The 14,975-nt window shown below is 58.8% G+C and overlaps 1 protein-coding gene across 1 annotated transcript in view; it reads left to right on the forward strand.

Moving 5' to 3' along the window:
- The window catches only part of LOC144675966 (ephrin-A2-like), a gene marked incomplete at its 3' end in the record, with an annotated part of 72,478 nt that overhangs the window by 23,894 nt on the left and 33,609 nt on the right, over positions 1-14,975 (forward strand). The window contains exon 2 of the mRNA XM_078536482.1: positions 8,686-8,978. Within this exon, the coding sequence (XP_078392608.1) occupies positions 8,686-8,978 (293 nt within the window). The remainder of the gene's footprint in view (positions 1-8,685; positions 8,979-14,975) is intronic.

A 14,975-nucleotide genomic window follows, 5' to 3' on the forward strand; every position in this document is an offset into this window, starting at 1 on the left:
CCCCCTCTCTCTCTCTCTCTCTCTACTCCCCCCTCTCTCTCTCTCTCGCTCTACCTCTCCCTCTCTCTCTCTCTCTCTCTCTATCACTCTGTCTCTCTCTCTCTCACTGCCTCCCCCTCTCTCTCTCTCTCTCTCTCTCTACCTCCTCCCCCTCTCTCTCTCTCTCTCTCTCTACCTCCCCCGTTGAGGGGTCTCCGTGTTGGAAGTTTGTTGTTAATCTGTTGGGGAGGGGGAGGTGAGGTTCTCGAGCCTCCCCAATCACTTTGAGAGGTTCACCAGCTGTGTGTGTCCATCCATCAGTTCACAGCTGACTGGACACGTCAGGAAATGGTCTAGTGGGGTCTCTCTCTGGGGGCCGGCCATCAGGCATGTGGTCTTTCCATTCAGGCCTGTCACTGAAGGATTGAGAACGTGTAGGGCCCAGGTCAGGGTGCAGCCCGGAGACAGGACGGGATTCCTGCGAGAGATGTCACTCACATCTTCAGCTTCTCTCAACTCTCTCCACGATTCCCCCCATCTCAAATTTGGGAGCGATACCGTGGGTTGGGCTGATCCAGTTCCAAATAATTTGGGGGAAAAAGAAATCCCTTCTCATCTCATTGAATGAACAGACGTGTCCCAGTGGGTTGTGCTCTCTCACCTCAGAGTCACAACCTCGTGGGTTCGATTCCCCTCTCCAGAGCCACACTGTCGGAGGGTCAGTACTGAGGGGGTGCCGCACTGTCGGAGGGTCAGTACTGAGGGAGCGCCGCACTGTCGGAGGGTCAGTACTGAGGGGGTGCCGCACTGTCGGAGGGTCAGTACTGAGGGAGCGCCGCACTGTCGGAGGGTCAGTACTGAGGGAGCGCCGCACTGTCGGAGGGTCAGTACTGAGGGAGCGCCGCACTGTCGGAGGGTCAGTACTGAGGGAGCGCCGCACTGTCGGAGGGTCAGTACTGAGGGAGCGCCGCACTGTCGGAGGGTCAGTACTGAGGGAGCGCCGCACTGTCGGAGGGTCAGTACTGAGGGAGCGCCGCACTGTCGGAGGGTCAGTACTGAGGGAGCGCCGCACTGTCGGAGGGTCAGTACTGAGGGAGCGCCGCACTGTCGGAGGGTCAGTACTGAGGGAGCGCCGCACTGTCGGAGGGTCAGTACTGAGGGAGCGCCGCACTGTCGGAGGGTCAGTACTGAGGGAGTGCCGCACTGTCGGAGGGTCAGTACTGAGGGAGCGCCGCACTGTCGGAGGGTCAGTACTGAGGGAGTGCCGCACTGTCGGAGGGTCAGTACTGAGGGAGTGCCGCACTGTCGGAGGGTCAGTACTGAGGGAGCGCCGCACTGTTGGAGGCTCAGTACTGAGGGAGTGCCGCACTGTCGGAGGGTCAGTACTGAGGGAGCGCCGCACTGTCGGAGGGTCAGTACTGAGGGAGCGCCGCACTGTCGGAGGGTCAGTACTGAGGGAGCGCCGCACTGTCGGAGGGTCAGTACTGAGGGAGCGCCGCACTGTCGGAGGGTCAGTACTGAGGGAGCGCCGCACTGTCGGAGGGTCAGTACTGAGGGAGCGCCGCACTGTCGGAGGGTCAGTACTGAGGGAGCGCCGCACTGTCGGAGGGTCAGTACTGAGGGAGCGCCGCACTGTCGGAGGGTCAGTACTGAGGGAGCGCCGCACTGTCGGAGGGTCAGTACTGAGGGAGCGCCGCACTGTCGGAGGGTCAGTACTGAGGGAGCGCCGCACTGTCGGAGGGTCAGTACTGAGGGAGCGCCGCACTGTCGGAGGGTCAGTACTGAGGGAGTGCCGCACTGTCGGAGGGTCAGTACTGAGGGAGCGCCGCACTGTCGGAGGGTCAGTACTGAGGGAGTGCCGCACTGTCGGAGGGTCAGTACTGAGGGAGTGCCGCACTGTCGGAGGGTCAGTACTGAGGGAGCGCCGCACTGTCGGAGGCTCAGTACTGAGGGAGTGCCGCACTGTCGGAGGGTCAGTACTGAGGGAGTGCCGCACTGTCGGAGGGTCAGTACTGAGGGAGTGCCGCACTGTTGGAGGTGTCACCTTTCAGGATGAGGCATTAAACCGAGGTCCCTCTCTGCCCTCTCGGGTGGATGTAAAAGATCTCACAGCCGCTATTGGAAGAAGCGGGGGAAGGGGTTGGGGTGAAGGGTGAGTTCTCCCCGGTGCCCTGGGGCCCAATATTTATCCCTCAACCAACATCTCTTCAAAAAAAAGGCCGATGGTCTGGGTCATTGTCACATTGCTGTTTGTGGGATCTTGCTGTGCGCAAATTGGCTGCCACGTTTCCCACATTACAAGAGTGACCCCAGTTCATAATAAAAAGTGCTTCACTGGCTGTGAAACGCTCTGGGATACCCTGAAGGGAGGTGAAGGGCGCTCGAGCAATGCGCGCCTGCCTCACCCTGCTAGATGTGGTACAGGGGGTTTGGCCTCAGGATCGTTGAGCGATGCGGGGGCGGGGTAGGGGAGGGGGTGGGCGAGGGGAAACCCAGTCGAAGAGCAGGGGGGAGCCTGGACAATGGTTGAGGCAGGGGAGGGCCGGTGGGCTGAGGCGGGTGAACTCACCCGCGGTTCCTTCCACAGAGGAACAGCTGTGAGGGAAGAGGGGGCCACGGAAGGCAGCTGGGCGAGGGTTGCCGTGGGAGCAGGAGGGCAGAGGATGGACGCCTGGAGGAAGGTCGGAGGCTAATGGTGCATCAGCCTCCATTTCCTCGTCTCCCTAGACCCGTCGCCACGGCAACGCGCCGGGATGCGAGGGGGTTAATCCCCTGTCTGTTAATCCCAGTCAGTGGGTTAATGGGACCCTTATCTTGCATTGAGGTCAGACCCGGTTTAATAGATCCAGCCTGGGCTGATATGGGATCACACGAGGAATGTGGTCTTTTCCAGATATGAATGCGGCAAAAACATGACCTCCCGTTAATCGGACAGCCATCTCTGCCCAAATAAGATGGAACTAAGACTCCGTGAATTGAAATGTTGACTTTCTCAGCCTGTCCGTCTCCTTATATTCGATATTTGCCGCAGTTTTGGCTTTCCTGTCAGGCTGTACGCCTCTCAGCTGAGACGTGGGTTATCCCTCACTCTGCCCAGCTCCTCTCCTGCTTAGATCATCCAGTCAGAGACTCTCTCAGCCCAGGAGGAGGCCATTCAGCCCATCATGCCTGTTCCGGCTCTTTGACAGATCTATCCAATTAGTCCCCCACCGGCTCTTTCCCCCCCCCATATCCCTGCAACTGTTCCCCTTTCCAGTATTTATCCGATTCCCCCCCTTTTGAAAGTTCCTATTGAATCTGCTTCCACCGCCCTTTCAGGCAGCGCCTTCCAGATCCCAACAACTCGCTGTGTAAATAAAAAACAAATTCTCCTCATCTCCCCCTCTGGTTCTTTCCCCGATTCTCTTCAATCTGTGTCCCCCTCTGGTTACCGACCCTCCTGCCCAGTGGAAACAGTTTCTCCTTATTGACTCTGTCCGAAACCCCCTTCCTGATTTCGAACATCTCGATTCAATCTCCCCCTTAACCTTCTCCGCTCTAAGGAGAACAATCCCAGCTTCTCCAAGTCTCTCCACACAAACTGAAGTCTCCTGATCCCTGGTCCTAATCCGGGGTCAATCTCCCTCCCGCACCCTCTCCGAGTCCCTGGACATCCTTCCCAAAGTGCAGTCCGGAATCGGACGCAGGACTTGGGCTGAGATTTGTGATTCACGGGGGGGATGGGGGGAGAGGTTGGACCCTCCTTTATCAATAAAGGGAGCAGAGTGGAAAAAGCAAAGTATCAGTGGGGTGAGCGGACTGCAGAGTCACTCACCACAGGAGGAGGCGGGGATGGGGGTGGCGGGGGGGAGGAGGTAAACGATCGGAAATATTCGGCGAGGGAATAGGCGACGAGTTGCGCTGGTCACCTTTTGGGAGGGAGGGCTGGAGGCCGGGATTCTGCGGAGAAGCGGTGAGGGGGGGAAGTTTGAGGACGGAGAGGGGGGTGGGGGGCAGTGAATGCGTGTGCAGGATAGGAGGTGAGAAAGACCCGGTTGGTTGGAAGTGTGAGGGTTATGAGCTTGTTTGAGGGCGGGTGGGGGGTTGCGCTAGAAAACCTATTATATAAGTTCCAGAAATACCGTTCTGCTCTCGATCCTTCAGAAAGGCTTTCTTAGGCTGCCAGGAAAGTTTGACTGGAATATTCCAAGTTCTCGCTGCATGATTTGGTCTCCCTTTCTGCTTTTGAAGGGTTAGTGGAGGGGGGGGAGGAGGAGGTTTGGAGATGGGGGGTGTGTGTGGTGGGATTATTTCATGCTGACACACACACACAGGAGTGGATGTCTGGAAAGTTAATGAGGTCCTGGTGGGAGTTGGGCCCAGTGTCAGGATTGGGGCCTACGTGCCAAGTTTTTGTTTTTAATTTTTGGGCAGGCTAAACTCGAAATTCCTGAGGTGAGTTTGACTCCAAGAAAATCTCTCCTCTTGTCTCTCAGAAGCAGCAACTTTCTACCCCCCCCACCGCCCGCCAGCCCTCCCTTCCTCACCCCCCGGGCAGGCTGTTTCCAGGCAGGCCACACAGGTTAAGGTACGGGGGTCGCTCCAGACCCCAGGCCCCCGAGAGTTGGCACAAGACGAGAGAGCCACAGGTTTCCGTCGAGACTTTTGATGTTAAATATCCCGAGGTTCTTGCGAGCGTAACCATGTGGCGGCCATTTTGTACACGGTGACCGCTCACTGTGGCGTTGTCTCCTGCTCACACGCTTCAGATGTTGATTGAGGGATAATTCTTGGCCCCCAGGACACGGGGAAGGTCTCCCCACCCCGGCTCTTTGTCCAGTGGGATCTTTGCACCCGCCCGAGAGGGTAGACGGGGACCTCGGTTTAACGTCTCAACCCGAAAGATGGCACCTCTGACAGTGTGGCGCTCCCTCAGTACTGACCCTCCGACAGTGCGGCGCTCCCTCAGTACTGACCCTCCGACAGTGCGGCGCTCCCTCAGTACTGACCCTCCGACAGTGCGGCGCTCCCTCAGTACTGACCCTCCGACAGTGCGGCGCTCCCTCAGTACTGACCCTCCGACAGTGCGGCGCTCCCTCAGTACTGACCCTCCGACAGTGCGGCGCTCCCTCAGTACTGACCCTCCGACAGTGCGGCGCTCCCTCAGTACTGACCCTCCGACAGTGCGGCGCTCCCTCAGTACTGACCCTCCGACAGTGCGGCGCTCCCTCAGTACTGACCCTCCGACAGTGCGGCGCTCCCTCAGTACTGACCCTCCGACAGTGCGGCGCTCCCTCAGTACTGACCCTCCGACAGTGCGGCGCTCCCTCAGTACTGACCCTCCGACAGTGCGGCGCTCCCTCAGTACTGACCCTCCGACAGTGCGGCGCTCCCTCAGTACTGACCCTCCGACAGTGCGGCGCTCCCTCAGTACTGACCCTCCGACAGTGCGGCGCTCCCTCAGTACTGACCCTCCGACAGTGCGGCGCTCCCTCAGTACTGACCCTCCGACAGTGCGGCGCTCCCTCAGTACTGACCCTCCGACAGTGCGGCGCTCCCTCAGTACTGACCCTCCGACAGTGCGGCGCTCCCTCAGTACTGACCCTCCGACAGTGCGGCGCTCCCTCAGTACTGACCCTCCGACAGTGCGGCGCTCCCTCAGTACTGACCCTCCGACAGTGCGGCGCTCCCTCAGTACTGACCCTCCGACAGTGCGGCGCTCCCTCAGTACTGACCCTCCGACAGTGCGGCGCTCCCTCAGTACTGACCCTCCGACAGTGCGGCGCTCCCTCAGTACTGACCCTCCGACAGTGCGGCGCTCCCTCAGTACTGACCCTCCGACAGTGCGGCGCTCCCTCAGTACTGACCCTCCGACAGTGCGGCGCTCCCTCAGTACTGACCCTCCGACAGTGCGGCGCTCCCTCAGTACTGACCCTCCGACAGTGCGGCGCTCCCTCAGTACTGACCCTCCGACAGTGCGGCGCTCCCTCAGTACTGACCCTCCGACAGTGCGGCGCTCCCTCAGTACTGACCCTCCGACAGTGCGGCGCTCCCTCAGTACTGACCCTCCGACAGTGCGGCACTTCCTCAGTACTGGCCCAGGGAGTGTTTGATGGGGTCAGTGTAGAGGGAGCTTTACTCTGTATCTAACCCCGTGCTGTACCTGTCCTGGGAGTGTTTGATGGGGACAGTGTAGACGGAGCTTTACCCTGTATCTAACCCCGTGCTGTACCTGTCCTGGGAGTGTTTGATGGGGACAGTGTAGAGGGAGCTTTACTCTGTATCGAGGAGTAACACCCTCCTCTACAAGGTCAAGGGATAATTCACGAGGCCGATCGGAGAGACCTATCTGATGGGAATGTGTCTCTCTGTTGTGGCTGAGAGATCTGAGCAATGACCAGTTGCTCCATTATATCTGCGTTGGCCAATAAGCGACCAGTCTGCAAGGTGACTGGGTAATTGGGCCCATTAACCAGGGCTCCCTGTGGGCTCGGAGGCTGTGGTTGCTCCCAGGCAAAGTGCAGAGCGTTGGAAGACACTGAGGCTGGCGCTGGTTGTGTGTCGAGAAGGCCGATTATTATTATTTGTTATTGTCCCTGTCTCTCTGAGTGATGAGGCCAAGGTTAGATTTTCGGGCTGGGCTGAGATGGAAAAGCAACAATCTATCTGGATAAAACCTGATCCTCCTGATCATGGCTGGGGAGGGAGAGTCTTGCTTCATTTTTTAGGTCATCACTCTTATTAAATTGGAGACATTGACACAGAAACCCTCGGGGGGCTGGGAGAGGCCGGCTTTTCCCGTTGCCTGGGAGACTCGGGGAGGGAGATTTTCCCTGTCGGAGCCATCAAGAATCTGCTCTCCTCATTCCCCCTGTCTCAATGTCACTGAGCTGCACCCCCTCCCTATCTCTGTAACCTCCTCCAGCCCCTACACCCCCTCCCTATCTCTGTAACCTCCTCCAGCCCCTACACCCCTCCCTATCCCCGTAACCTCCTCCAGCCCCTACACCCCACCCTATCCCCGTAACCTCCTCCAGCCCCTACACTCCTCCCTATCTCTGTAACCTCCTCCAGCCCCTACACCCCTCCCTATCTTTGTAACCTGCTCCAGCCCCGACACCCCTCCCTATCTCTGTAACCTCCTCCAGCCCCTACCCCCTCCCTATCTCTGTAACCTCCTCCAGCCCCTACACCCCTCCCTATCTCTGTAACCTCCTCCAGCCCCTACACCCCTCCCTATCTCTGTAACCTCCTCCAGCCCCTACACCCCTCCCTATCTCTGTAACCTCCTCCAGACCCTACACCCCCTCCCTATCTCTGTAACCTCCTCCAGCCCCTACACCCCTCCCTATCTCTGTAACCTGCTCCAGCCCCTACACCCCTCCCTATCTCTGTAACCTCCTCCAGCCCCTACACCCCTCCCTATCTTTGTAACCTGCTCCAGCCCCTACACCCCTCCCTATCTCTGTAACCTCCTCCAGACCCTACACCCCCTCCCTATCTCTGTAACCTCCTCCAGACCCTACACCCCCTCCCTATCTCTGTAACCTCCTCCAGCCCCTACACCCCTCCCTATCTCTGTAACCTCCTCCAGACCCTACACCTCTCTGATATTTATCCTCAAATTTTTCCCAACCTCCCCCTCCCTGCCAATTGCTCCTCGTTTAAGATGCCCCTTCAAACCGGCCTCTTTGACCGAGCTTTAGGTCGCCTGTCCATGGTATCTCCTCATGTGAATCGGGGTTAAATACGCCTTCAAAACGCTCTCGTGAAGAACATTTCATTTTGTTCAAGGTGCTATATAAATGCAATTTGTTTGTTCAGAGTCAATCCTGGTGTTGAGTTTGGCTCCAAACTGCCTCGTTGTCCAAACATTAATCTTTTTCTGTTCCCCATCCCCCTCTGTGGGAATGAAGACTCTGTGTACTGCTCTACCCACCTCCCTCTCTCTCTCATTTCCCCCTCTCCCTGTGGTATCCCTCTCCTCCTTTATACCCTTCCCTTCATCCACCCGGCCGTCCAGTCCTGAACAACCCAGGGTTTGACATTGTGGGATCACTGCCTCCCCATCTTTTCGATGCTGGGTGACGTTGAATTGCCCGGTAATTGATTATGGGAGCCTGGCAACTGATCGATGCTCACTGAGCTCGATTGGTTGAGCCTGGGTGTGGATTCCGAGCAAAGCGAGAGAGAACGCTGGGGCCTCGAGCTGGGATAAGAGTGAGGGCAGACACTTTGTGACAGCAGGGGTTGGTTGAAACTGTTGTAAGAATAGGGGTGTCACATGCGAATAAACCATTGGCATCTCTGCCTCGCTCCGAAATACCCAACACCCAACATCAGCGGTGGGGTTAAAGCTAACGCGCTGGGCGATCGATGGCCTCCAGCCAACTGGCATTACCAGCTCAGCTGCTATTCAATGCAAAGCTCCCCCCACCCCCCCAACAAAAAAAATTGGTGACCTCTATTCCAAAAGGGTGCAAAAGTACATTGCTTGTGGGATCCTGCTGTGCACAAGTCCGTGACCGGCCTCCCCACACCTTTCACGGCACAGAATTAAAATTGATTTCTGACCTCGGCCTGTCAGGGTCGTGTGTCACTTAGCACCTCCCAGTTAAACTCCCTTCCGATCCCCTCCCTCCCTCCCTCCATACTCACTCCACCACACCCGCCCCTCCCCCCGAAGTTGCTGACTCCATGATGTTTTGTCTCTTCCCCGCCCGGCAGGTTTCGAGGGGACAATTACACAGTCCGAGTGGAAATCAATGACTACCTGGACATCGTGTGCCCGCATTACTCGCCCGCTACCCCAGAGGAGCAGACGGAGAAGTTCCAGCTCTACATGGTGGACGCCGAGGGTTACGGGCACTGTCACATCAACAGCAAGGCCTTCAAACGTTGGGAGTGCAACCGACCCTTTGCCCCCTTCGGCCCCGTCCGCTTCCTGGAGAAGATCCAGCTCTTCACCCCGTTCTCACTGGGCTTTGAGTTCCGGCCTGGCACTGACTACTATTACATATGTGAGTCCGTGTGCGTGTGCGTGTGCGGCGAGGGTCATGGGTAACCACGCCAGTCCGTGTGTGGCGAGGGTCATGGGTAACCATGCCAGTCCGTGTGCGTGTGCGGTGAGGGTCATGGCTAACCACGCCAGTCCGTGTGTGGCGAGGGTCATGGGTAACCACGCCAGTCCGTGTGCAGCGAGGGTCATGGGTAACCACTCCAGTCCGTGTGCGTGTGCGGCGAGGGTCATGGGTAACCACGCCAGTCCGTGTGCGTGTGCGGCGAGGGTCATGGGTAACCACGCCAGTCTATGTGCGTGTGCGTGAGGGTCATGGGTAACCACGCCAGTCCGTGTGCGGCGAGGGTCATGGGTAACCACACCAGTCCGTGTGCGGCGAGGGTCATGGGTAACCACGCCAGTCCGTGTGCGGCGAGGGTCATGGGTAACCACGCCAGTCCGTGTGCGTGTGCGGCAAGGGTCATGGGTAACCACGCCAGTCCATGTGGGGCGAGGGTCATGGGTAACCACGCCAGTCCGTGTGCGTGTGATCACGGGTAACCTCGCTCTGTTCTCCGTGTCCCGGGTGCCCACTCTGTGTTTCCTGGCTGCTTGGCCTTACCCGCTCCCCCCGCCCCCCCCCGTCCAGCCGACTCGCTCTCAGACGTCTGCTACTGTCGAGCTGTATGAAGCTACAATCAAACCCTCGTCTGTTTGATCCTCTCCCTCCGCGTTCACTCACCATGAGATACGTCCAGACTCTTTGACCGTTCATCACCCTCTAGTGCCCCCTTTGACCCTCTCTCTGCCCTCACCCCTTCCACCTCCCGACACACCCTTCGACCCCCCCCCCCATTCACCAGGCTGGGCTGCTCCTGACCACAGGGACCCGCCTTGGGGTCCCAGCCGCACTCCTGTCGCCCCCCCCTCGCTGGTTTGGGGGCCAACAAAGACCTGCATTCCTCTAGCGCCCTTGCACAGCCGCTCAGGCACGCGAGGGCGCTTTGCCAGCCCGTGGAGCGGGCCTCGAAGTGAGGCCCGGCTGCCGTCACGTCGGGTACCCGGCAGCGGCCGTCCTTTGCGCACAGCAAGCTCCCACAAAGGGCAGCGGGGATGATGACCCGGGTCGCCTGTTTCTTTTTAGCGGTGTTGGCCGAGGGGTAAATATTGGGCCCCGGGACACGGGGGAGAACGTCCGTCGAGAGGAAATAACGTCCCCCCCCCCTCCACCTCCCAGACTGAACAGCAACCTTCCCCCCCAACCTCCGCCACCCCAACACCCCTTTCCAAAAAAAGCACTTGGGAGAGTGCCTCATAATGTGGGCCTTGCCTGGTGAAGGCCTGGCACCCTTGTCCCTTGAAGGGATGTTGGCGTGCTGGCTTCGCGCGCCTGGTACCGGGTTTGATGCCACCCCAGCGTCTCGCGGGGCCCACCCACCTCGTGGGGGTGGGTGGGGGGGACCGGGTGGGTGGGGGTAGGGTTGGGGGTTGGGTCGGGTGCTGCAGCCTAGTTGACCACACTGGCTTCTTGGGCCAGACCGGGTAAGGGGGGCACTCTCCCCCTTCCCGAGTGGCCCAGGTGGGTTTGTACGCCGGTCAACAGCCGGCTCCAGAGTCTGGAGCTGCCCTGGGGGGATTCGAGCTGGATGTGTAGGCCTCAGGCCTCAGGAGCTCCGGCGAGGATGATGCCAGACCGGGGTGGGTGGGGAGGCGGCGAGATGAAAGCTGGGTGGGAGATGCCAGCCTTAAACCTGAGGGAGGAGACGCGGGGCGGCTAATACTGCGAATGCTTTCATGTCTGCACTTAACAGAGCCTCTTAATTAGGCCCCTTTCCAATTTACAAAGAGCAGGCTCTGTTTCGACAGCAGGGGTGGGCCATGTTTATGTTACTCATTGAGCCGTTTAATTAAAAGGTTGGCTTTAATGTACTGATCCCACCCACACATGAAAATGCTTCCCAGATCTCTGGGATGTAGGCACCGAAACTGGAGGGCTGGCTCCGGCCTAGTTGACGCGCTGTCTCTTTCCCGGCCTCCCACCCGCCGCCAAATCTTTCTCCCCTCCCCTGTCGTCCTCCCCCCACCCCACCCTCCCCGGCTCTGCGCCGTCGAACCACGGCCGACGTCTCCTGTGGCGATTCGGTCGTTCTGTTCCGCCCGCTTCTCACTCCGACCCTCGGCCTGCTACCCGGTTGCCGGAACTCGGGGCTGTCTAAAGCCACCGGTTTCTCCCCACCCCCTCTGTGCGGAGTGGGCAGAATGTGCGTCTCGCTACGTCGGTGGGGGTAGGGGGGGATTGGCCGCGGCGAAGATGTCTCAAACTGCCAGTGAGGCAAATTCGAAGTGTTGTTTGTGTGATGTCGGAAACCAACGTGCGCACAGCAAGATCCCACAAACGTGATAATGACCCAGATCGTCAGGTTTGTTGATTCTTTCATTTTTTTAAAGTGACGTTGGTTGAGGGATAAATATTGGGACACCGGGGAGAATTCCATCTCCCCCCCAACACCTCCTCCCCAACCCCCCACCGCTCTTCATCCAATAGCGGCTATGGGATGTTTCCCATCCACGCGTGAGGGCAGGCAGGGGGTCGGCTGACAGACAGAGCCTCCGGCATTACAGGGCTCCCTCAGCGCTGGCTCCGGGAGTGCCACTCCCGCCTTGTGGGGCTCAGAGTCTCGGGAGCTGGGGATCGAACCCTCGATCCCCCGACCGCGAGGCGAGAGAGCACCGAGGGTGAGCCAAGCAGGATATCCGTGCGGCTTTGAGCACCGAGGGTCTTTGCAACGGGACAAAGATGAACAGAGACCCCGAGGGTCAGAGGAATGGCGCTGAGTGTGTCAATCACGTCTCCGCGATGGAGAGGAGAGAGCAAGGGAGGCTGAAGAGAGGATGCAAACAGGATAGTGAGGGGGCCACTCGAGAGGGATTAAGACAAGGAGACAATGAGGCAGAAAGACAAATGTTGCTTTTAAAAAGCAAGGAGATGAATAAACAGGGATAAATGGGGTAGGAGTAGGTGGCTTCAGGTGAACAAGATAACATAATAGAAGCAACATATGCTTCAAGGGTAATTAAGGACGGGCAATAAATGCAGACCAAGCCAGCGACACCCACATCCCATGAATGTATTTTTGTTTTTAAAGTTTGCTTGCGCTTTTCATCGTGTAAAACATCACCAGTCACCTCACGGGAGCGATTTGTCAAACTAAGTCTGAGCCCGAGCGGCTAAAGGACATATTAGGGACAGGAGAGCGAAAACACTAAGAGGCCGGTTTTAAGGAGGAGATAGAAACAGAGAGAGAGAGAGGGACGGAGAGGTTTAGGGAGGGAATTCCAGAGCTCAGGGCCCCCAGGCAGCTGAAGGCACGGCCGCCAATGGTGGAGCGATGGGAATCGGGGGATGGGCAAGAGGCCGGAATTGGAGGAGAGCAGAGATCTCGGAGGGTTGTAGGGGCTGGAGGAGGTTACAGAGATAGCGAGGGATGTAGGGGATGGAGGAGGTTACAGAGATAGGGAGGGGTGTAGGGGCTGGAGGAGGTTACAGAGATAGGGAGGGTGTAGGGACTGGAGGAGGTTACAGAGATAGGGAGGGGTGTAGGGGCTGGAGGAGGTTACAGAGATAGGGAGGGGTGTAAGGGCTGGAGGAGGTTACAGAGATAGGGAGGGGTGTAGGGACTGGAGGAGGTTACAGAGATAGGGAGGGGTGTAAGGGCTGGAGGAGGTTACAGAGATAGGGAGGGGTGTAAGGGCTGGAGGAGGTAACAGAGATAGGGAGGGGTGTAGGGACTGAAGGAGGTAACAGAGATAGGGAGGGGTGTAGGGGTTGGAGCAGGTTACAGAGATAGGAAGGGGTGTAGGGGCTGGAGAAGGTTACAGAGATAGGGAGGGGTGTAGGGGCTGGAGGAGGTTACAGAGATAGGGGTGTAGGGGCTGGAGGAGGTTACAGAGATAGGGAGGGGTGTAGGGGCTGGAGGAGGTTACAGAGATAGGGAAGGGTGTAGGGGCTGGAGGAGGTTACAGAGATAGGGAGGGGTGTAGGGGCTGGAGGAGGTTACAGAGATAGGGAGGGGTGTAGGGGCTGGAGGAGGTTACAGAGATAGGGAGGGGTGTAGGGGCTGGAGGAGGTTACAGAGATAGGGAGGGTGGGTGATGGGTGAACAGCCTGGAAAGGGTTAGAGGGGCCGAATGGCCACTGATTGTGTTGTGAATTGGAACAACCTGCCCCCCCTCTGAGTGACTGAGTGACCTTGTGTGGCCCTCACCCTCCGAAATGCAGCCTGCAAACCTTTGGAGGAGAATATTCCATCTCCTTCTGCCCAAGTGGAACTTTGAACACAAATAGTGGGTGGTAAATGGTTCCTTTAGACGGGAGCTCCTCCCTGTCCCACTGCCGAGTGGGAGAGAGTTCAGAGGGGGCCCTGTTGCTGTGGTAACTGAACTCCTGCCCTGAAGGAACCTCACTTCAGCTCCGACAGGAAATTTAGTTGGCAGAGAGTCACGCTCAGCTAAATTGCAGGAAGCAAGAAGGTATCAGCCAATGTCCCAACGTGTCTCTCGGTTCCAAATTGTAGAAAGCGGCTAATCCTTCTCCTCGCACCGTATCTGGTGAATGCAGTCAGAGCGCTCCAGGCCCTCACGCCCTCACCTCAGAGTCAGACAACCCTGGGCTCCAGTCTCCATCCCTGAGACCACAGCCCCGTGATCCAGATCGACACTCCCAGTGCCGGCATTCAGGGAGCGCCGCACTGTCGGAGGGTCAGTACTGAGGGAGCGCCGCACTGTCGGAGGGTCAGTACTGAGGGAGCGCCGCACTGTCGGAGGGTCAGTACTGAGGGAGCGCCGCACTGTCGGAGGGTCAGTACTGAGGGAGAGCCGCACTGTCGGTGGGTCAGTACTGAGGGAGAGCCGCACTGTCGGAGGGTCAGTGCTGAGGGAGAGCCGCACTGTCGGAGGGTCAGTACTGAGGGAGTGCCGCACTGTCGGAGGGTCAGTACTGAGGGAGCGCCGCACTGTCGGAGGGTCAGTACTGAGGGAGCGCCGCACTGTCGGAGGGTCAGTACTGAGGGAGTGCCGCACTGTCGGTGGGTCAGTACTGAGGGAGAGCCGCACTGTCGGAGGGTCAGTACTGAGGGAGCGCCGCACTGTCGGAGGGTCAGTACTGAGGGAGCGCCGCACTGTCGGAGGGTCAGTACTGAGGGAGCGCCGCACTGTCGGAGGGTCAGTACTGAGGGAGCGCCGCACTGTCGGAGGGTCAGTACTGAGGGAGCGCCGCACTGTCGGAGGGTCAGTACTGAGGGAGCGCCGCACTGTCGGAGGGTCAGTACTGAGGGAGCGCCGCACTGTCGGAGGGTCAGTACTGAGGGAGCGCCGCACTGTCGGAGGGTCAGTACTGAGGGAGCGCCGCACTGTCGGAGGGTCAGTACTGAGGGAGCGCCGCACTGTCGGAGGGTCAGTACTGAGGGAGCGCCGCACTGTCGGAGGGTCAGTACTGAGGGAGCGCCGCACTGTCGGAGGGTCAGTACTGAGGGAGCGCCGCACTGTCGGAGGGTCAGTACTGAGGGAGCGCCGCACTGTCGGAGGGTCAGTACTGAGGGAGCGCCGCACTGTCGGAGGGTCAGTACTGAGGGAGCGCCGCACTGTCGGTGGGTCAGTACTGAGGGAGAGCCGCACTGTCGGAGGGTCAGTACTGAGGGAGCGCCGCACTGTCGGAGGGTCAGTACTGAGGGAGCGCCGCACTGTCGGAGGGTCAGTACTGAGGGAGCGCCGCACTGTCGGAGGGTCAGTACTGAGGGAGCGCCGCACTGTCGGAGGGTCAGTACTGAGGGAGTGCCGCACTGTCGGAGGTGCTGCCTTTTGGATGAGACATTAAAACCCCCTCGAGTGGATGTAAAAGATCTGATGGCCTTGATTGGAAGGAGGACAGTGGGTGGGGTGGGCGGGGAGATGGGGGTAAGAGGGAGAGGTGGGGGGCGGGTTCTCCCCGGTGTCCTGGGGCCCAATATTTATCCTTCAATCC

This window comes from Cetorhinus maximus, unplaced genomic scaffold (assembly GCF_964194155.1).
Source record: "Cetorhinus maximus unplaced genomic scaffold, sCetMax3.hap1.1 HAP1_SCAFFOLD_1248, whole genome shotgun sequence".
Classification (NCBI taxonomy): Eukaryota; Metazoa; Chordata; class Chondrichthyes; order Lamniformes; family Cetorhinidae; genus Cetorhinus; species Cetorhinus maximus.